This window comes from Vanellus vanellus, assembly GCF_965231255.1.
Source record: "Vanellus vanellus genome assembly, chromosome: 9".
NCBI lineage: Eukaryota > Metazoa > Chordata > Aves > Charadriiformes > Charadriidae > Vanellus > Vanellus vanellus.
The window spans coordinates 9,256,498-9,280,941 of record NC_138914.1 but is presented as its reverse complement, the minus strand read 5'-3'; the positions used below and the strand labels follow the sequence as shown (position 1 = coordinate 9,280,941).

At 43.0% G+C, this 24,444-nt stretch overlaps 1 protein-coding gene across 1 annotated transcript in view; it reads right to left on the bottom strand.

Annotated features, from left to right (window-relative positions):
• Positions 1–24,444, bottom strand: part of ITPR1 (inositol 1,4,5-trisphosphate receptor type 1) — a 182,923-nt gene that overhangs the window by 130,121 nt on the left and 28,358 nt on the right. Inside the window, exon 4 of the mRNA XM_082487739.1 lies at positions 1,099–1,214. Within this exon, the coding sequence (XP_082343865.1) occupies positions 1,099–1,214 (116 nt within the window). The remainder of the gene's footprint in view (positions 1–1,098; positions 1,215–24,444) is intronic.

Here is a 24,444-nt window from a genome sequence, read left to right as displayed (position 1 = left end):
TTTTTTTTTACATAGGAACTCTAAAAACAGCAATCAATTGCCTTACTGGGTTTTCTACTGCTGAATGTCAATATTTTACCCAGAAAATATTAAATACTGAAAGCTAATAAGGAAGGAGAGGCTGTCTGGCCTTATAATTACTCATAATTACCCATCAACCTTTACACGCATCGACAGCAGTTATGTTTGTTTGAGGAATCCCAGTAGATGTATCAGACCGTAGCTCAGATGGCATCCACCAGCACAGCTAACGCCCGCGACCGCCCACGTCGAGATGCAACGCCCGAAAATCCTCCCCTCTGTATAGTTGTTTGAAGGGTCCCATTTTTATGCTGTTACCATCCAAAACGCCCACGTAGAGCACTACTGCATGTTAACGACAAAAGCTTAAATGGCGACCATGACTCTACCCCCAGTATCATACGTACCGATACTGGGACACGCAGACCTGGAACAGCACGTTGTCAGAAACCAGTGCACGTTTAAAGAGTTAGATCTCAGTGCACATCTCAAAGGGAGCCTTGTACACTGATTTCTAGATACTTTCTTAGTGTCTCCTCGTTAACCGTGTCAAGTTGATTGGAAATACAGGGCAACTAAGATGATTAAGGGAGTGGAGCATCTCCCTTATGAGGAAAGACTGAGGGAGCTGGGTCTCTTTAGTTTGGAGAAGAGGAGACTGAGGGGTGATCTTATTAGCATTTATAAATATATAAAGGGGGAATGTCATGAGGATGGAGCCAGGCTCTTCTCAGTAGCAACCAATGATAGGACAAGGGGTAATGGATTCAAGCTGGAACACAAGAGGTTCCACTTAAATTTGAGAAGAAACTTCTTCTCAGTGAGGGTGACAGAGCACTGGAACAGGCTGCCCAGGGAGGTTGTGGAGTCTCCTTCTCTGGAGACATTCAAAACTCGCCTGGACGCCTTCCTGTGCACCCTCGTCTAGGTGTTCCTGCTCCGACAGGGGGATTGGACTAGATGATCTTTTGAGGTCCCTTCCAATCCCTAGCATACTGTGATACTGTGAAATACTTCTTTAAAGCAGTATGGATGAGAGGGTTGACGATCAACAGCACCACGACCATGACTACTTACGTGCAGCTTATTGAGTAGCACGGCATCTGTTGTGCTGTTAGCTCCTGGCTTTGCTGCTTTCCAGAACTGCTTTTGAGCTGAGTACCGGTTCATGGGACATAGTTTGAACAGGCAATCTATAAAAAACAAGATGAAATAAACAGAGAGATCACTTCAACCATTTGTAATTATCTGGATTTTTGCTGCTAAACTTGTCCAAATATTCCAGCAGCAAGGAAAGGTTTATAAACAAATTCCAAAAAGCTCTTGATCAGACAAATGCTTTTTTGAGCAACAGGAATGTTGCCCCATGAATGATAAAAATTAACTGTTGCTGCCAAACGTCTGATGCAAGACCAGAAAATTTATAACTTGTCCCAGTCAAAAACGCTACCATACTAAAATGGCAACACTTTTCAATGCTTTCCCAGGCAAACAGATCCTTTTTACATACTTACAACGCTTTGTTTTTCTACTTTAGCAGGTACGCTACTTCACACAATTAATGTTAGGTTGGAGGGGTTTGGTTTGGGATTTTTTTTGTTATTGTTGTTTGTTTAGTTTTTAACTCAAATCCCTTCTATGCCTAGGGAAAAAGAGGCACAAAGAATTTGAGAAACTCATCTAATAAAGTAGCAGCAGCATAAAATACCCCCAAACAATAGCGCACACACACAAGCACAGACATTCGAAGCATAGTTCCAGGTAACAGTAAACCCCTCGGGGTGTCGGATTCTTTACCCAGTTCATCGACGCTGTTTATTTAACATTCTGCCTGGTAAAAGCCAGGAATTACAGCTCATTAGTCTTATTAAAAATACATTTTTATATTAAAGAGATGCTAACTTATCAGTAATAAAACCAAATTAGCTGCGTTTACTATTTTTCCTCTTCTTTGTTGCTAAGCAACTGAACACGCAATAAATAAATTCAGCTATTCAAAGACAGTGCCTAAAGTAGCAGCTTAGAAGTTTAAACAAAGTGCCAAAAAAGCCAGAAGGGCTGTTCCCAGTGCCTCTTTGGCAACGGCGGGGATATAAGGCTCCGGGCTTCTAATTCACATGGTATTTCTCAAGGCTCCCGGTGTCTTCTTACTGGCAAGCACTGCCGTTTCATAGAATCACAGAATGGTTTAGGTTGGAAGGGACCTTGAAGATGATCGAGTTCCACCCCCTGCCCTGGGCAGGGACACCTCCCACCAGCCCAGGTTGCTCCAAGCCCTGTCCAACCTGGCCTTGAACACCTCCAGGGATGGGGCAGCCACAGCTTCTCGGGGCAACCTGGGCCAGTGCCTCACCGCCCTCACAGCCAAGAATTTCTTCCTAATATCTATTCTAATTTGAGAAGCAGCAAGCTGAGGAGAGACCAACCTGGAGGTTTATCTTCACCGTCTGGAAAGCACAGCTGCTTCCAGTCTACCTTACTAGCAGACATCCGGGATAAATGCCAACCAAAAAGGGAAAAACCCCTCACTGGAGACAAGTCAACTCAGGTCCACCAGCGGTTCAAGTTGCTGCAAGGGGCTGAGCCCTGCTAGAGACAGACCTTGATAATTTTACCTCAGGATGCCATTTGAGATGAACACCTTCACCCTTTTCATGCCTTTCTTAAAGAAAAGACCACCGTGATGTCACTTTGGCTGCCTGTCTAATCCAGCCTCGAAGCACCGTTAGAACACACCAGGCAATACCAAAGACCTTTCACAGGAAGGAAAAGGTCCATCTTCAAGACTAAAACCCCTCTTCACAGGGGGAAGTGCCAGTGGCAGACCATCTTTGCATCTCACAGTGAGCCACCGACTGCCCCATGGGCTGACCAACATGTCTCAAACCACCACAGCAAGCCCTGCAGCCTGCTGGGCAGCTGGCCCAGTACACCAGCAACAGATGCGGCAGGAACTGGGTATGCGACTGGGGACCTTTAATGGAGCGACACATACTAGGGAAGGAGAGAAAGAGCTGAGGGCACACGGAAGGAGATTTAATTGCATCTGTCCAGAAATACCTCCACTTTGACACTACCAGCTTATAGCTCCTGAACAAACAAGAAAAGTGGAAAACGAAGTGCAAACCACACTTTCCAGGTTTGCTCTCTTCAACGTATTCTTCATTTACATAAAGATGATTCAGAGAGATTGACAGCACAGAACAGATTCAAAAAGCCGCTGCAGGCTGGCACTTTAAGCTAAGACTATGCATTGTAAGCAACACACCAGTTATAAAATTTTCTATTTTTGCTTAAACCATCAGTTCACACAATGACAGCAATTAACACACAGAACTGCATAGAAGAATTAATTGTATGCTAGATTTAGTCACAGAGCAAGTGTACTTTTTTCCATCCTTTTCAATCAAGAAAGTTGTCGAGTTGGGCTGAACTTCTCCATTGGTAACTGCCAGCAACCCTCTCTCTTCCCTGTAGCACAGCGGAGAGGTCTACAAGCGTTTGACCTTGTCCAATGCAGGAAGGGAAAACATACCATGTTTTTCTTAGGTTCTCTTCCTAGTTACAAAGCTACAGATCTAAAACAAACAATGAAAAGCACCCAACATTTTTTTTTCTCTAATATTTGTTCTATGAAATCTATTTCTTAAGTGGTTGAGGAGTTAAACTTAGCCGTGTTCACCTTAATACGACCACAAGAGACTGGTTAGCATCGAATGTATTTGACCATGGGTCAAACCACATGCACTTACGTCCAGAAGACTTTTAGATCTCCAGATTCCATACGGTTTATGTTTACAAAAATCAACATGCAAGGATGCGCTAGCTGAGTACCATCACGGTCAGCAATCTGCAACCCAGAGCAGTGACAACTGTGTATGATAAACCAACTGCTTGTCAGACACTACACTTAGGGAAGCGAGGTCTGTTTGTAACAGATGCAATATGAAGCCAAAGCAGCAGAAACAATCAGCTATCTGCTCTGATCATGGATTCAAGCAGCTTTAGCCACACAGGAAAGGCGATAATTAAAGCTAATACTGCAAAGTAACTACATCTTATTATACACTGTTGAATATTAGCCGTGAAGGAATGCATCTTCTATTCAGATCTGCATCATACACAGTGAAAAATGGCAGAATTGCACACTGGGTAAGTATAAAAATAAAATACTACGTATCTGCTGATGAAATGATGACACATCATCAAGCCTGAACACCGCACAAAGGTCCTGATGGAAAAACTGATTGCGTAATTGTGTACTGCCCCATCACGCACCTGTACACGGATGATGAATGAAGGTTACATGGACATGTATTAAATGTGCATTTCAAGGTTTCCAAGCTAAATCCTGTTCTTTCGACAGCAATTGCTTTGCATCTAATAAAGTGGACTGAGTAAGACCGTAATTGCACCATGTGATACGTTAACGCTCTCACTGTTTGGACATTTAGGTCCCCATGTGGGTCTCTGCCACCTGAAGCTCACAGTAATGTTTAATCTCTGCATGTACCAGCATCACAGAGGAACAATCAAAATCAAGGATAGTGGAAACACTAGTAAATTCTATGTTTTGAAGTATTCTGGGGTTCAATGAAGAGAGAACCTTGCCAGCTACATTATGCCAACCACAATTCTTTCTACCCCATGCTTTTTTTTTCCTCTTCCTTTTCCATTCCCTTCTCTTGTATTAGATCTTGCTTCTTTCCTACCCAGTCATAATCTCCAAACTTCCATCCTTTCCTGACAGTCCAAGCCCAGCCAGTCAGATTCTTTTACTTCCATCCTGACTAATGTCTTTGCCACCCAACAACTTATTAATCCATCCCTTCTCTCTTCCCCGCTATGATGGCCACATACAGGTCTCCACCTAATACTTGCAGCGGGATTATGTTTTGCCCAGACAATCCTCATCTCTCAAGGTTTCCCAGCTTCGTCATCCGAGGCACCTTACGCTCCCAAAGCATAAGGAACCAGAACTTTACAAAGAAAAGGTTGGGCTTTTCTCCTTAACCATCAACACAATATTTTGCCAATCACTTTTTAGGAACGCAGACCTTCCTTTAAGAACACATCTGGGAAAGGTACCAGGGAGGGTACTCCACAGCAAAATGAAAAACCTGACCAGACTGATTTTTTTCTATCTTTTTTTAAAATGGGGTCTGCTGCATGGGAATTTAAGTAACACTTAGATAGTATGTTAGTTAACATTATTATAAAACACAATGCAAGACTTGTCCACAATTGCAAATACCCACTAACTTCAGAGAAGCCGGAATGATTTGGAGAAGCGAGTTGAGTATTTCAGAGCCCACCCAAGACACGGGCACCTTCTTTCGCACCAAGCTGCCAAGAAATACCGAACTCAAACCCAAACATACCTATGCAATTCCAGTTTTCCCCACTGCCCGGGGCATTAAGCGGTGCTAATTAGGTCAATCCTACCCTCGGTCTACGAGGACAAGTCAGAAAGTTGCTGAACTGACACTGCCGACGTCCGAAGCTCTCTGTGATGCCTTTGCCGGGTGACACAGCTAGACACTGGCCACTACAAAAACCTTCCATCTTTGCTACTTTCAGAGAGCAGCTCAGATCGGTTTTGAGTTGCAGTACACCCTTTTTCTCACTCTGCCATTCTCTAGCGCGCTCGTTTCTAAATGATCTGGAAGTACTTTCAGCTTCAGCCAAGGCTGGTTGTGTAATACGCCACTTATTTTTTCCAAATCTCCCCTGGCTATTTTAAGCATTTAGTAGAAAGCCTTCACCAACTTTTCTGCAGTTAGCGAATCCAGGCATCAAGTATTTTGTTGGCAAAAAGGTGTGTCATTGATTTCATTTTCTAAACACAGCCCCAGACTTTACAAAGCACCAACTGAAGAAAGGTAAGAAACAAGATAAATTATTCCCCCTCTCAAAAATCTTCGTACTTCAGAGTACTTTCAGATGAGGGAAATCTATAAAGATGAAGATATTTAAATAAGTCACTTACAAAACCCACTGAATATTTAACACCAACACAGCTGTTTCTTCATTACTTGAAAAAAAGCCAAACTCCTTATTGCGCAGCAATACTAAAATTAAAAGAAAATTAGCAATTCCCTGTTGAAATTTAGCAGTTTCTCTTCAGACTTTTCTATACTTAGACACCTGATATTTCCTGAAGGCCAAAGCCTGCTCACAGTAGCGAATAAATGTAAGGATAGTATTTTTTTATTTTAAACACAAAAAACAGCAGGCAAGAAGATGAAGTAGTAACATAGCTGGCAACGATGGAAATACTGCAAATAGAAGTTCTTGCCTTTATATTTATGAAAGTTGCACAGCTTTAATACACTCACAAGGACGATAACACTCCATAGGATGAAGAGATTATTTATTTAAAGACAAAATGAAGACCTCTTTTGTGTTTAAGTGAAATATTTTCATGCAGGAGGCATACAGAATAATACAAAATGCCTATATTCGAATCACAGGCAAGTTTCACCTCCTCAAAAGGCCTCGGATTACTACATCATCTATTTCTATACTTGTTCCTTCTGAGGTTTAAAATGAATAGATGACAGCCTAAGAGGTTCAAAGAATATAGAACAAAGGCTGCTGCAGAAATGTGTTGATTATTAATCATTCCTGCATTTCCATAAAGAGTGAGAAAAAGAAAGAACCTGATCCTACTGAAATGACTGTCTTTGTGATGAGAAGACATCCTTTCATTTGCAATTTGCAGTGAGCGAGCCTTGCTGGGAGCACAGAAAACCATTTCGAAATACCGTTTTTTTCAGGATGCACTAAATGCTTGACCTGCTGTCCCAGTGGAGCCCGCTCCATCCGCAGTTCCAGCAAAACGAGCGAGAAAACAAACCTGAACTCCGCACATTTAGCCCAGCGGGAGACGACGACTGAAGTCAAATCTCACGTTGCCAACAGCTCCGCCATGCCACAAGTGGGGAAAATTTAAGCGCAGGCGAGAAGGGCATTTGTATTCCAAGCCCAAGGATCTCATCGCAATCACACATGTCACTGCAAAGCAACCCAATCACTCAGAATTCAAACACTGAACTAATTACATGGCAAAATATATTAGAGGTTTCTGCTGCTGTGAAATGTGTTACTTCCCTTCCGCGTGCTGTTGCATCTTACCTGTTTCAAGGGCTTTCAACGTTTTTCTTTTTAAAGCAGAATAAAGGAGGAAAATCACCCTTGCAACCAGCATTTCAATGGAGAGCCTGCATGATTTATGATCTAAATATATTTTAATTTTTATGTTAAAATAACCACCTTCAATTCCTATCTGCAAGACATGAGGGTACCACCCTCTTGCCATTGTACTCATTTATGCATAGTTCTACCCATGGAAATTGCTACTTCATTTTTTCAAGCTGTAACAACATAGGAAATACTGTAATTGTTATTAACTTAGAGCTGACATATCAAACGAAACAAAGGGAGGAGACTGCAACAGTGATTTCAGAGAATGAAAAATCTGAGGGCTGGACACTGAATATCGATGCCTACTACATCAACAGTATTCATTAATGCAACATTAATTAAAAAGCAATGGCTTTTTGAGCACATAACATTAGCGTATGACTCCATATGACACCGTTAGTAACTTTACAATAACAAACACAGCATTTTAGATGCACCGAAATTCACTGTGGGATAAGGCTGTCCTTCAGCCAGAACTGAGCAAGATAACTATATTCTAACGAGGACGAGCAAAGCCACAGCTCCTCACCTGTAGGGAAAATCCCCTCGCAGGCTCTGGACACACTGCCACAACTCAGGGTAAATTAAGAACCAAAGCACAGACACCTCAACAGCACTACAAGCAAACGCCCTCCAAAGCCCTCAAGACCACAATGGCAGCAAAGTGCCCAAAAAACTACCAAGAGACTAACATGAGAATGCACCTTTAAGTAAACATTTTAGGTACAAAAGAGTTCAGAATACACCAGTGTTTGTTTTATTTCTGCATGTAACCTCTTTGGTCTCCTTCAAAGAGAAAACTGCTACTCGAAAAGAGAGAAATATTTAGACACGGGATATACAGGCAGTTCCAAAAGGAAACATTCGCAGGAAAGACCAGATTCGTTTTTCAGTCTCTGGTACAAGCAACACTGAGTGAAGATGCTTTGTGAAAGCACAAAGCCAGAAAGGACAGCAACACAAGGAGAAAGAAAAAAAAAAACAAACAAACAAACAAAAAAAACAACAAACAAACCACCACCGATGCATTTCACATACCCCATTTGACATCTAGGGGGTCAGGTTAAAGACTGCAAGAAAACCGGTGGCCTCCTTGTTCCTGAGATGGATAACGCCCCAAATGGGAAACACACAGGGCAAGAGATCTACGAAGACAACAGCACGCTGAATTTCCTGAGAAAACTGGTAAGGACAGAGAGTGACTACGCCAGGTAACCTTGAAAGCATTAAGGAGCAGGTCTTATTTATGGGCACAAAGGATAATTTGGCCCAAGAGAAGGCACGTAAATTAAGCTAAGAACAAGCTCAAGGACCTTTAGTCAACGCACCACGATGGCTCCCGGCTAGTAACAAAGACAAGCCAGAAAAAGAGAGGGAAAAAGAAAAGAAAAGAAGAAAATCCAAGAGAAGAGTTCACAACTGCACACATTAATTTGAGCTAACCCAGGATCTCAAGAAAGCTACCGGTTTTGGTGAATGTTTTTGACTGTCTCAGCTCATCTCCGTTTCTGGTCCAGCACGAAAAGAAGTCCTGGACTAGGGGCAAACCTTGCCGAGAGGCACATCCGAAGGTCAGTCCCCTCTCTCCCATAAGTACTGAAACTCAAGTTTCACACACTACAAGGAGAAGCACTGGTGCTTTATATGAAAGGAATTCAGCAAACTAATGTGCATAAGAGGTGCAGAAGCATTTTTAAGTAAACTGTCACGGCTCTAGCTTTTGTCCCAGCCTTGGGAGCCGTGTTAACTCGGGAAGCCATCCACTGTCTCCATTTCAACAGTTTCCAGGATTAATACCCCTGCCAGGCACTGAAACACAAGTTTCAGAACACGAACCCCGGGACGTTCTTCCTTAGAATCTTCAGGTCTTTTCAGTCTACATCAACAGCATTTTACACTAGCAGTGAATCAAAGTATACTCATCTGCTGGCCATATTTCATTTTATTTTGACTGTTTGCCCTTTGGATTTAATTTTCACTTTTGCATCTTCACTTGCTTTCCCGGAATAAAGTTCCTACTCAAAACGGGTTGGGAAATGGGGGCAGGAGGCAGGGAATGGCTCGGACAGTCCAAGCACAGGAAGAACAAAAAAGATCACATTTTCAACACCCTCTGAAAGCGTCGATGTTGTACAGTATGGAAAGGCTATGGTTGTGCTGTTAGAGTTGACACGACTGAACAGCATAATAAAAGTTGCTTCTGTTTAAGAACGCTTTGCGTGCGTGTCATAAGAAACGAGCCACCGCAGCATCACGCAAAACCAATGGCAAATTTTTCAGCCGTTCAACAAAGTAACTCTATTTTCAGCTTTTAAATGCGTTTGGCTTAAAGAAAACCCACATTGCCAAAAAATAAGACCTAGGGAAGTTAAATATTTGCTAATATTATTGAAGTCTAGGTTGGAACAACCGAAGAAATAATAAAACTGAATTCAGTGCTTTAATTTTTCTTACGCTAATGAAGTGTTTGGAATCCCTTGCCTGAAATGCTTATTTGTTTTTCTCCTTCTGCACGGAGCACCGTCTGCCCAGACTCTGGCCCCACTGCCTTCCGCAGCATTGCCAGCACCAGGCCTCCACGGGACTGGCAGACCCCTAGAAAGCCTATCTGGCTCTTCCTTCCCTCCCTCCCAAAGGCAGAATTAACTATGCCTGCTCCATCCCTGACATATCGCCTGAAGCCATCTATCCCAGCGCTCCGCTATTTCTGTATCTAACCTATTTTTACAATTTAAGCCCATTACTTCTTTCCCTCTCCACATGGGCACGCAGAACAGAACTTCTCCCTCTCCCAGCAGTACCTGCAGGCTCCTCTGTCCCTGTCCCACAGCTACTGAGATGCAAGACTAATCGGTCTTGTTCCTGACCATTACCCTCCTCTGGATTTTCTCTAGTTGGCTCCTGTCTTTCTGGAAGTACGAGGTACGGTACTAAACAAGATACTTCACTGGAGGCTCCGCCAGGAAGTAAAATTGGAAAAAAATAATTACTATGTCTTTTGGCAATGTTTCTTTTTATACATTCCAAGGCAGCAATTGCACTTTTTGTAACAGCACAGCATTGATGACTCCTATTCAAACTGTGATTCCTGCAATCCCCGGATCCTCTCTTGCCGCACTGCTGCGTGCGCCCATCCTCCTCCTCCTCCCTGGATGCAGCCAGCTCCGTGCAGCCTTTGACATATGCCCCCACTGAACTGCAATGCCTCTTTTCAGATCCCTTCTTCAATTTTCAAGGTCATTCTGAGTGAATTCTCAAGTCGTCATCTTCTCCTTGGAGCTCTGAGTTCAGTCAGCTGTGAAAAATGCCGTTCCCAGCAGCGTGGCAGCAGACACCCAGTGCTACACCGGCGGGAGCAGACGGCATCCGTAAGGCATGCGCTGCCACACGGATGTTCACACTTCCAGTGAATTGGCTAGAGATGGACTTGAGCAGCACTAGTTGAAGAGCTTAGCAAAACAAAGATAAACGCAAAAAATCCAGAACTGCCTTAATGACCAGCAACAGCCCCCTGGAGCTGAACCGAGCAGAGTCATGCTGCTGAACTGCGCTGCGCTCCCGGGCGAACAGTAAAACACTCATGTCCACGTCTGTTTTCTGAGTCTGAAAGCTTTATTCCTTGCTTTCTCTTCCTAGGCTTAGCTTGAGTCTTTCACCTCACTTACTGAGGCCCTCTCCCTCTCTCTACTTTAAACAGCCACCATCCTTTTGGCAGGGGACCAGAGATGCTCTGCCTGAAGCCTATCAAATGATGCTGCTCGATCTCTCCAAGTTCAGCCCGTCGCTGTACGCCACTCCCCTTCTCAGGAACAGAGCACAGAAGACGCCAACAAATCACACAGCTAATTAAAATTTGGCCGGGTCCTCCATAACACAGTCTTAGCACTGAAGATCGCACTCTGGTTGTCATTTTAAAAAGTAGATCATGCCGACAAGGTATATATATGCTGTAAACACGAGCGCTGCCATATATTGCCTCTGCTCAAATTGCCTGCAGCAGTATACCCGTGTTACAGCAGAGAATAAAACACTTCAAGCACTTCTAAAGAGCACAGTATCCCAGTTTTGACAGCACCGAAGAGTTAAGCTATGCCAGCACCGCTGCTGAAACGCCATCTATAGCTTTAGAGATCAAAAATGAAAGTGGAAAATAGTCCCAGAACTCGTAAAACAGCCCCTTCCAGGAACAGCTTCAGAGCAGGGCTTTACCAAATAAGGGAAGTGAGAGTTGGAAGCCAAAGCAGCAAAGCTACACTGTATTAAAAAAAGCCAGACAGCTGGATAATAGAAATGTGAATAAGCCAGCTTCGCTCGACCGGATTGCAAATGGGAAGAACAAATGTTCAGCGACCACGAGCGGAAGCAGAGCCTGCCAGCGGAGGCCTGAAGGCATTTATCGCAGCCGGCGGGAGCCGACAGCACATTCTTACTGCAGTTTGGTGGGTTGGTTGTTTTTTTTTTTTTTTAATGCAATGCAATGCCATCATTCTAAACAGGCAGTGGAATCACCATAGATTATGACTGGAAAGAGATGCTGGTGGGGCACTCGGCATCACCTGAAGTGCTTGGCACCTGAGAGCAGCGAGCATGCAAACCCAAAAATCCAAATCCTAAAAATGCAGTGCATATCCTACATTGACACACGTCTCACCCTGCTCTACAAAGCTGCCAAGATGCTACTAGATGAGACAAGCACAACGGTGGAGCTGCTACAGAGAATACTGTACATTTTCCAACTTCAAAAGAAACTGAGTTGGTCTTTCCTTTTTTCTTTTCCTTTTTTCTTTTTTTCTTTTAAAAGCACATGGGTGTCATTCAATTCATTATAGCCTGCTCTACTACTTCATTATCTTCCAGAAAAAAAGAAATAGAACATGCTATCATCCATCGCTAGGGGATGTTTCATACGGGCTCCAAGCATAAGCCTTTTGCAGAAATAAACACTCTGTGTTAACTTGGTGTCTCTGTCCCAATGGACATAGCACCATTTGGGACTCCTCCATGTATCATAACTGATTATGTCCCTGGAGAATAGATTGTAACAGGAACACCAAAACTTCATACAATAAAATCAAGGAGTTAAAACATACCTGTAAAGGAAATCATTGGCTTCATTCCTTATATTCTTGTCCAACTATTAAGCGGACCAAGAAGGTTGGTTTCAGGTGCTGTAATTTCCCATGACAACGCCTGACTGAAATCCTTGAGACAAGTGCAATCAAAAAAACCCCACCCCGTTATGCTGATACCACAGTTAAGAACATGCTGGCGATGGACCTCAAGGCTTTTTTATTATCCCTCTGTCGCAGCAGCTGCACCACCAAAGCAGCAGCTCTCAGGTGCTCCATTTTCCACTTTCCAATTAGCCCTCACTCCCCGCAGCAGCCACCCCGGCACTCGACCCAGGCCAGGCAAGGAGCATCCATCCACCTGCGCGTTCAGCCCCGAATGCCGCTTGCTTCCTAAGCCCATTTACCTTCAAGAACACAATATTTACCAGTCATTGAATTTCAAAGCCTATTAACTGTTGCCTTCTCACAGCATGTGTCAATCAACAGATCCGTTCTGTTCAGTCCCCTCTCCCACCAGCTGCAGAAAAAGGAGCAAATCTGTACAGTAGTGTGGCACTTGACAGCCACAGCTGGGAGGCTTTGCAGCAACGCATCATCAACTGAAAACTGGGAGGGGGGGGAAAAAAGTGATGATTAAACCTTTCCCTAGCTATCACTACAGCACTGAAAGTTTTTCTGTAACAAGACCTGTGCATTTTCCCAGCCTTTAATTGATTCTTGTGATGAAGTCCTCGGACCGTAACAACAATGCATCGAGGCACTGGCATTGCCAAGGGAAGCACCAAAAAGGACTGTGCCTTACCATTGCGTGCCCTCGAGGCATGGCTTCGGCCACCACAACATACATCCCCCCTACCCGCATTTGCTTCTGAAAACTCTGGAGAAAATAAATGTATTGAAACCATTTAGTGCTACATCCATTTAAAAAACTTCCTTTTCCGTGAAGAACAATAATTAGGTATTTTCAGTGTTTCAAAGTCATCTTTCAAGCTGCCTTATTGACATAATGATAACACATCAATCAGTGCGGAAGAAAGCTGGATTCAGAAGTGATGGATGGGCTGGTGAGAGCTATTAAATAACACCAGCTGCATCACTGTCTCAACACATCCTACACTCATTTCCGCACAGAGTCAGCAAAGATAGTCGTTGCGGATCACAAATGCCACCTTTGTCAGTAGCCTCAAAGCAGCAATAACCTTTGCAGTTCAGAAAAATGCACTGGAGTCCTCTTTTAACATCCTCTGCTCCCTCTTGCTCCCTCTGCTTCTCTTCCCTCATTTGTTTCAATCACTGCCTTTTTTCAATTATTATTTATATCATAATTGTATTAAAACTGTTTTCTGGTCGTGTCAGGTGGTCCAGCCTCTTCCTCCACATCTACGTCAGGTTTATGCCCCTATTTTCAGGATGTCAGGTTTCAGATTGATTTAATCAGGTTTCAGATAAATTTTCATTTCCTACACAAGATCTTGGCATTCAGAAACAGCAGAAGCAACTAAAAAAACCCCGATTATATCCAATAAACTTGATAATATCGATGTGCAACTGTCGGTCTGCAGATGGAGCAGGGCCACAGCACAGGCAGATGCAATCCTTCGGTGGGGAGATGCCGGGACAGCCTGAAATGGCGACTCACAGTCAAGGCAGCCCCGTACACGGACCAAAGAGCATTCAGAGGCAGGACCCAACGCCGCTGGTTCCACAGACATGATGGAGTGTTTTAAAAATTACTGCAGCCCTCTCCTGCTCCACTGTAAATTTAACAGGAGTTCATGAGAACTACATCACCAGTGACATCTGAACTGTGTTGTTCCACCTGTTACGGTGTCAGTGGCTGTTTTCAACCATTAAAATAATGGCCCTTGGCACTGACAGCTACGGGAGCACTCAATGCACCATCCCTTGCCAGGTCTCCCATGGAGCAGGTCTGAAACAATGCTTTCTAGATTTACGACTTCAGAGGAAAATTGCAGTATTAAGACGTAGCATTTGACTACGTTACTCATCCATAGACCCCTGGGATAATTTTTACCCACAACAATTTTAATGCGTGCTTTTGGAAAAACAAGTACATCAGCCTCTTGAAGCAACAAGCGACTCTCATACGATAGTACAAACTAGACATGGGTTAGGAACGATGGACTGCAAGTATTCTTGATATTAGAGATGCTCAAAAAATAGATTCTGCCCGGGAGTTCAGAAATAAAGACTATTTAAGCAAATCATAAGTGAAACCCAGACACTGATGCTATCCAAAGGCTTCATCACGGAAAGTGCCAACTGTACTGATTAAATATCTGGACTTTACTCGAATATAACTGATACAAACAGAACAAAATCTCCCCTCAAAACACCTGAGGATATGTACGTTAGGCGAAACAAAAAACTAAGTGACAACGATGTGAAAGTTGATTATCTGTAATTTCCTGAGCTTTTAGATCTGGATTAGCACTTGGGACTTTCCTCATTGACTTTCAATTTTACTAAGTCACTCACGGTATGAAAAGGAAGTCACTAGAAGCAGTGGTTTAAATTTACTTGTCTGCCATGTCTCTGGAGTTTTAAAAGGTGAACTTAAAGATACTGATCATGCTTCTATTTGCCCTTTGAAAACATTCAAAAAGCCTCCTACTTCTCCATTCAAATACACGATATTTTCATAATTTCAGACTTTTAGATATTTTCAGGCACAAATCCATTATTTTCTTACTAAAGATGAGAGCACTAGCAATACTACACATTGAGTTAAGGTAAGACCTTTAAGAAAGAAGGATTATGAGACTTAACCAAAAGATATTGGCTGGTACAAACCCATATGCAGCGAATTACATTTCCATGATCTTCCACTGTCATAAAACCAGAGAACTATTAAAGACCTTAAGTGGTAATTAGTGCCCTGCATCCTCCTGCGGTGTGGCAGCACAGGAGTGCTTCCGCTGTGCAGTTTTCCCCACTTGGTCATTCAAAAAGCTTTGAAGGCTTTTTACAAGGTGAAGCCATTTAAAGTATGGTTAAAAACATTACAAAGGCTCAACATTTAAAGAGAAATAGATGAGCTGCTCAAGGAAAGCGTTGGAGAATCGCGTGCACTGTGTAGCAGCAAGTTTCTGAGCCAAAACGCTACTATGACATTATGAAGGTAATCACATCTTTACAAGGCAATGCTGAGGCTGGAAGCGTGATGGTAGGTCACAGCACACGACCTGCCAGAGTAAGGATGTAACAGAGTTTTTGTATTCCATCCTCGAACTTGCACTAGTACAAACATTGCCAAATATTATAATGTTCATGCACATTACTTCCACTTCTTTACAGTAACATGTCTTGAAAATTGTCATCAGATAGCCCACACTCTCAGACAACCCACGTTCAGGGACGCAAATGACCGCTAAAATCAGAAAGCTTTCAGCCTTCACTTGAGAGCTGCTCGTGGAATACTAATTAACTTCATAAACCTCAACCTTATTCCAGAGAACAAGTTTTTCTTGTCAAACATCCCTGCGTGGTACTTTTACTAATAAATACATCCAAATAACTGCTGAGTAGAAGCCTTAAGCCATATGCTTGTTATGTATACAAATCAACTTTTTTTTTTTTTTTACTAAAAATATTTAAACTGAGACTGCTGATATACCCACCGTGATGGAGCAAGGACAGATCCTTCAGTTCAGCAACAGAACACCCTTTTGCTCTATTCTAATGAAATGTAATGAAGAAATTAGCCCTGCAGTCTCCATTTTGTAATGTCTATTACATTTATGATGAAAGGTTTCAGAAATCTATGGAAAACAGTAACAAAAGTGGGTTAAAATGATTGCAATACTAACGGAGATGCCAGGCATGAAGAAGGAATATCACTTCACACTCTTCCTTGATCTCTTGGTACTTGGGATTTCCCCTTCTTGGAGCATGCGAGCGGCTGAGAAGCACTTCTTTTCTCAAACCTGTAACTCACTCATCCCCATCACTGACCACTGCGTTACATTTACGAAAAGATGATATGGACAGAAACAAGCAGAAGGGGTTATCCGCTTGCAGTAATGGGATCTTGTGTAACCACCATCACGTCCAGTCCTGCTCCGTCAATGTGCTGCTCCGTGGGGATATGACCAACACGAAAGGGCTTGCAACACTATGGTAGATCTTTGCCTCTAACAGCACACAGCTACCCAAAGCGAACCGCAGGAACACCCAACCTCGTGAGAAGAGACAAACAAACATTAATACACACACACACACAAATCTGGCCAGGTCATAAGCATACCCCAAAACAAGGAGTTTTACTTTATTATCAGCAAACTTATTGTGTTGGCAAGATAAAAAATTTGCAAAGCACTTTTCTGAAAGAAGTAATACAGTTGTAGTGCACATCCTTGGAGGGCCGTATCATTCAAAAAGCAGTACTTGTTTAAACAATGCATAAAGGCGCACAAGATTGCCAAGGCACCCTTGACTACAAAGGCCCATGAAGTCCACCGAGCATGTTAGCTCTGTAACCTCTTCCCTCCCAAGCCCTGCAGAGAAAGACGGTTTCCTCTCTTTAAACAACCCACCCTTCCCTACGTGCCCTTAAAGCTCTTCCATAACAAACACACACAACACTCGACAGCAAGAAGTTCCTGGGATTGTTTGCAAGAGCAGACTTCATGCATTATCCTCCCCCAGTCTTCCTCCCAGTGTGGCCCTAAAGCAGCTGGTTCCTGCCTACTCCCACCCCACGCTCTCCTCCATGGCAACACTTCTGTGTACCAACAGGGAAATACAGAGAAAAATGAATAAGAGATTATTTCTGTGTCCTCACATCTAGCACCAGCATGATGCTAGTAATCAAGAATCATTGCAAAGCAAGATGTCCACTTCAGCAATTCAGTCAGTTGCATAAATTTCAATCGAGAGGTTGGACTGGCTCCATACAAATCTGAAAAGCCCAACCTGACAGCTGGCTGTGCCACAGACTTGCAAGCACAAAAAACCCACACAGGATGCTGCCTGACAAAGCTCAATTGCTGACTATTAAAGAAGTCATCCCGTAGATCACTACATACTGTGGAAGGTTATTTCATTAAACACCTTTTCTTAATCATCACAAGTGTCTGGTCACTATCATCTATTCCTCCCACCACCCTCAAGCTTCTGTCCACTAAATGAGAATCGCAGAATCATAGAATGGTTTGGGTTGGAAGGGACCTTTAAAGGCCATCTAGTCCACCCCCCTTCCACGGGCAGGGACATCTTCAGCTTGATCAGGTTGCTCAGAGCCCTGTCCAACCTGGCCTTGAACACCTCCAGGGATGGGGCAGCCATCACCTCTCCAGGCAACCTGGGCCAGGAGCTCACCACCCTCATTGTAAAAAAAAAAAAAAAAAAAAAACAAAAAAAAAAAAAAACCCAAACCAATTCTTCCTTATATCTTGTCTAAATCTTTCCTCTTTTAGTTTAAAACCATTACCCCTCATCCTATCACAACAGACCCTACTAAAAAGTTTGTCCCGTCTTTCCTGTCAGCCCTTTTTAGGCGCTGGAAGGGACTCTGAGGTCTCCCCGGAGCCTTCTCTTCTCCAGGCTGAACCCCCCCAACTCTCTCAGCCTGTCCTCCCAGCAGAGGGGCTCCAGTCCTTGCAGCATCTCCGGGGTCTCCTCTGGCCCCGCTCCAACAGCTCCGTGTCCTTCTGCTGGTGGGACCCCCCGAGCTGGAGGCAGCACTGCAGGGGGGTCTCCCCAGAGCGGAGTAGAGGGGCAAACCCCCCCCCCTCACCCTGCTGGCCACGCTGCGGGGGATGCAGCCCGGGATGCCGGGGCCTGTCTGGGCTGCCAGCGCACATTGATGGTCCATGGCCAGCTTTTCATTCGCCAGTACCCCAAGGTCTTCTCAGCAGGACTGCTCTCCATCCCTTCATCCCCAGCCTGTGCTGGTACCACGGGTTGCCCTGACCCAGGTGCAGGACCCTTCACTTGGCCTTGTTGAACCTCATGAGGTTAAGAAGATATATCGCAGCCCTACCACACCAAAGAACAGATTTGCATAGTTCCTGTACAATCTACTAGTTTTGTTTCATATGTATTTACATAGGGTTTGCTCAAAAATTCCCTTTTATGTGTTCAGAAACATCTCTCACCAGGCCACCCAACTGATTTTGCAAAAGCTCTGTCCACAACCAACTCTCTCCAAGCCACCCATACCATTCCCAAGCAAAAAGCTTGAGAACATAAAACAGAACAAGGCAGGTCTTGTCCTCAAGACCACACAGGTCTTCATAGAGGAAGACAGAAAAATTTATCTGAGGTCATAATCAGAAAGACCAGATATTTATATTGATGCATGCGAGGATGTCCATGGACTATTCTGAAGACGCCTTCTGACCAGCACACAGATCTGAGGCGGCCAAAGCACTGTAGGAGGAACTGTTCATGTCTTCAAGTTAACTGATTCAATCAAAAAAAAAAAAATAAATCCAAGCAGTGTTTTCAGTCCTTCAGAAAAGATCAGCATAATCCAGCATTGTACTGCAATAAACATTAGACAGCACTGCTTCTGGAGCAGTCACTTTCAAATGTGTGGAGGAAAAAAAAAAATCTAGATAAACTTACCTTTGCGTTTGCAAAATAATAAATACTTATAAATAAACATTCTCTTTTCTGCTTACCAATACCGGGGTACTATGCCTTTATACTTCTTTAAAATCTAAATATTTAAAGTATGTTTAAAATTAGCATAGCGCAAAAGATACTTCCAATAAAGTATCCACCAATAAAAACTATCTTTGGAGGTGGTAGAAAATCTTCGGGCTTCCAACATGAGCCACACACGAACTGAACAGATATTCAAAGTAGCTGAGTCATTGTGGTTTTCTCAAATGAGCCTTTAACCACGACTCGAAGGGAGGAACATGAAGTGACAGGCGCTTCAAAATCTCTGATGGAGAAAAGTTTTTCTTTTAAAGTTACTGAGTTTTTAAGTCAAAGGCTGCAACTCATTTTCCTGACACTTCCCCCCCCATTTTCTTTTTTTTTTTTTTGTTTTCTTTGAGTACTTTGATGTCTCGTTCCCAACACAATGTTCAACTTTAATCCTGTATTAGCCATAATTTAAACTCTGCATGAGTATCACATTGCTGGAATATCACATGGCTCTTCAGTTAACTGTTTGGGATCTCAGACCGTGCTGTCTCAAACCCTCAGTCAGGACTCTCAACACTTCTGCATGCGTAGTGAACAGAACGGTCTGTGGCAGTGGACATTGTGTGACTAATCTGAGGTTTTAGTAAAACCTCAAGGTGGTTTTTTTTTCCCTCCAAACTCTACAAGTAGCACCCCCTCCTGGTTACCTCCAATTGTGGTTTTACAGCTACGGTAGCAGCAGGGCCATCAAAGCAATGACCAGGCTCACTGTACCTATAAAAACACAGAGCAGACAAGCAAATCCAGTAGTTTCTGCACAGAAAAGGTAAAATAAAGAAAACAGAAAATGTAAACATTGGGAGAACCTGAAGGGAAAGCATGGTACAGCAAGACGGAATTAATTTTTCATGAGAAGCTGACGTCTCTACTCAATCCCTTTCCAGTTATCATCAGACAGTCCCATTTTCGGCAGGAATAAACGTCAGCAAAGGATCACAAAGATCCTCAATACAGCACAAATGTATGCAAGTTACCAGTTATGCAAGCTTTAATACAGAAAGCTGAAAGAAAGAAATTTCTGTAAACAGAAATCCCCCTCCCCCTGGAAAGTATCTGAAAAAAAAAACAACAAAACACTTTCTGAATTTTTTTTTTCCCCAAGAATTTTTACACTTTTCTCCACAGTTTTGGTTTGTGTTTCTTTTTTATTTTGAATTTCAGAAAATTAAAAACTTCAATGTTTTCATACTCTTTTCAATAAGGGATTCTTGGAGAAATTACAAGAATAAAATATTTTCTCCAATTTTATTCTAAACAGTCAGTTATTCTCAACGACACAAAAGAGAACCCCGTATGAACTCCCCATCTCCTCAAAGACCTGCAAAGTGCTCTCCTCTCTCCCCTGCGCTCCCCCCCATCCCCCTTCCCTTCTGCACTCAGTGATGCCGGCGTGGGGTGCAGAGGCAGCGGGAGTGAACAGAGACCCCCCCCCCGGAAACACAGACTCAAATGAGTTCAACCTCAACACAGCTGCAGGGGTTCCCCTCAATCAAACACTTCAGACAGGCAAAGCACTAATTACACTTGTTCCCTTTACGGCTTTCTCTGCTACCCATATGCCTTCAAGGTCCCGAAAACTACTGTTTAGCATTGAGGATTGTGAAAAACCATGGTGATGGCTGCTGACCTTTCAAGGTAACTTCAGCTAAACACTAAAACCAAATAAATATGAAAACACCCTCTCAATTCTTTTGTATCAGATAAAAATTAGAAATCAAATGTCAATGATAATATCAAGATTAAAAAAAGCTGATGTGAAATATTAGGGGATATTCATAACATAAGCTACTACAATTAAACATAAAATCCCCTGTTGTTTACTCCCTTCTCTTGCAATTTTTACACATACATATATACACACAAGCAAACCTGTAAGGAGATCGTAAGACAAATAAGCTGTTGAACTCCAAAGAGTTCTCTGCAGACAAATTCTGATCCCAATGCAAAATTATCATCTGTCAAGTTTCCAAAATCTTCACAAAAAACCCCAAAAACTTTAAGCACATGACTGACAGCACACGAAGAAAAAAAATATATTTGGAATTAAATCTTGTAGATCATATTTGAAGGATCTTCTCCTCATTGTCATTCTCCATGACCAAGGCCATCTGCCTGACAAGAAGTGGGAGGATATAAATTCTTAGCTTATTTTAAAACTTGTCAATGATAACCAAGAGTTATCTGTAAAATACATATTGCCTTCAGAATTTACCTCCCAATCCCCGAGACACTCCCTGGCAGAGTACTGTCATTCCTCTTTAGAGAGCGCGTACTTTGCAGCAGGGAAAGATCCTTCTCCTGTGCACTGCTCAGTACCGAGCACACGCAGGGCACGCAGTCACCATCCCGTTCCCATAGCCAAAGCCTCCTATGGCAACCAAAGATACAATTTTTGTTTCCCAGGCAAATGTGGTAATTGAGTTACTCCTATAGTACAGTACCTCCAGTCCTTACCAGCTTTTGTGGTGATGACACAAATATGGGATACATTATTTGCTTTTTAATCAATACTGAAAAGGCACTTTTGAGGGACAGAACTAAATAAGTCAATACAACCCCCAGAAAAGTTGCCTGTATACGTATGCTCCAAAAAGCACCTTTGCTTGATATTGATGTTAAGACATAAGCGAGAAGTCAAAGGCACCCAAATACTTTTGACAAGAACATCTAGTTAAATTAACATAAAAACGCTGCAGTTGAGGACATGGTCTGTCTGTGCTGAAGCTATTTGCGATGCAGCAAAATCACAAACCCACCACATGGTTCTTCAGCCTTTCTTTGAAGCCTTTGGTGCTGACTAATCCAAACTTCCAGGCTGGACTGATGGAAGGCTCACCAGATCAGAACTGCAACTTCTGCTTTTGGGAGATTTTCTGAAAAGCACCAAAGTGAATACTTTTGCCCCAAGCCCCCACCCCGGTCCCAGAGCCCGCAGGGGCACCACCAGTCCAAACCCCTACTCCTGGGCTTGTTCAAAGTTAACCAGTGCTGGCTGGAGACCGTGTGCCGCTCTGAAGGGGAGGGAAAGGGTTTTGTAGATATAGCTGGGATTTTTTCCTTTTCAGGATGGCTGCTCCCTCATCCAGCTCTCTCGCTTCCTCATGCCTAGAAGTTCTGTGTTTATTTTTTCCTTGTATAATCTTTAACCTCGACAAATAAAAGGGCTGACATTCACTAAATACAAGGTCTAAGTGCTACCAGATTGCTTTTGCATAGCAAGGCGTTCCGTATCCTTAATAAAATCTGGCTCGGAGATAATTTGTCCTGGTTACAGCAGGAGAGGATCCTATGGCAGCGTTTTCCAGCAATGTCACAGTTTCTCTGCTGTCAGTAGAGCTTGGAGGTGATTTCTTACTCTGAAAACCTGACTGAGCGCTGCAGAAAGACTCTTCAACCAAAATACAAGGAGTTATGTTTTCATTGAACTTCGGTATATTATATAATCAAAACAGATGATAATTGCCAACACTGAGAACTCGGCACTGAGTATTTTCACAAATTAGGTATGAAGGAAGTGTTAGTCCTAACACATAAGTAACTCTCTTACTTGACTGAATAATAAGTCGTTCATTAGAATAAAATTTTCAAGGAACACTGCATGTAGTGTCAGCTAATCTGCAGTGGCTATTCTAACATTTGAACTGTTCACGTGAGACATGCCAACCTGAACACTTTGACTTTCCCAGCAAGATATCAGTATTCAATAAGAGCTACGGAGCTGAGATTTCCCAGGCTCTCTGCTCGGCTGCCTCCGGACCAGCCGAAGGTAGAGGAGCACGAACGGCTCCGTCACCCCTGGCAGAAAGCCTTCACCTGAGCTTCCACAGGATTATGCCAAATGCTGCCTGCATTTTGTCCTTTGCTGTGACCACAAAGTCAGAAGTTTAAAGGCAAGAGCAGTGTGTAAGAAACAGCCTCCTACATACGCCAATTTTTTTTTTTTTTTTTTAAAGCAAATGAGAAAAATCAACATAGGTATGTTTACAAACAATACTTTTCCTAGGTGAGAAACGCAAGGCTCCTTCATACTGGTTGCATTTATTAGGGGCCACTAAATGCTAATCCAGGATTTTTGCAACTCCCTACCACAGCCAGTCAGTTATCAAGCAAGGAAATAAAACTGACATTTTCCAGTTTATTCCTGAAGAACCAGTAGGTGCTTTTCAAGACTGACCTCAAAGCAGCAAATTCCTTTCCGGATCGCAAAAAACGCAACGCAGTTTTCAGAACCAAGAACCTTCACCAACAACTCACTTGTTTCCTAGCATCTGGATCATAAACTTTAAAGAAAGGAAAGACTGGAGATGTTTATAGACAGGTCCCAAATTGCAAGGAGCTTGACAGGTTATCACTGGCACCTTGATCTCCACCCAGCAGTATGAAGAACTCAGCTGGAGGTGCTATTAATGCATCAATAATTGAAGAAGAGAAATCACACTCAGGTGCTGACACATTAAGTACTATACTTCATCTTGAAAGACGAATCCAAATTCTGCAGCGAGAAGGACAGGGTATTCAATCTCTAGCAGCAACGTGGGAACGGAGGAGATGCGAGCGTCCCAGACTGCTCGCTGAAGACAACTGGCAAGGTCTGGCTTTGGTAACAGCACGTTTTTACGGCTGGCTACGCTGGCAGCCTCACCGGTTTTCTTCTGACTACTCTCAGACAGAAGTACTTACAGCACTACTTCCCTGAGCTTACAGCTGAGGAGATACCACTGCTTTAGTCAGGACTCTCGCTCTGTGAAGAACAGGCTACCCAGAAAATGAGAACTGAAATTATTTAACTTCTGGGTTGAGGCTGGGTTCCTCTTCGACTAATGACTTCCACATGGCGCTTGGACACAGTACCTGTAAGACCTCCTCAGTGCAGCTACTTACCATATTTATCTCTTGTATTCTTAACTCAATGACCTAAATTGAAAATATTTTTAAACTGTAAGTCCTTTCAAAATATAAAGACTTATTTTTTAGGTAAACTTATTTTTTAGTACAACTTACTGCTATTGCAAGTAACACAGAACTTCACTGTCCTAAAAGCAATGGAGAAGTGAGATTCTACAGAACAGACTCTCTGAAGACTTTGACACAGATGAAATCCTCAGGGCTGTCTCAGCGCACTTATCTGCTCCCTCTGAAAAATGAAACACCTTAAGTCAAGGGGTAAGAGGAAATGAAATTTAGTCACATAAAAACGTAAAGGCCAAAAAACTTGAGAATATCATTCATACCTCTGCCAAAGTAAAAGCTAGGTACGGTTTCCTATCGCTTACGGGGGAAGGCAGCTGGGTTTACAAGGCAGAAAAATGTGAACCCTGAAGCATAAACTCACTAATCTCACGAATTGGAAGATTTGAGAATATGGCTCACACCTTCCCATGACTGTGTGCTGTACCAGGAATCCTAAGCTACATGTCACAGAAGCAAAACCAAGAGAGCCACAAGGACCCGCGCAGCAGCTCAG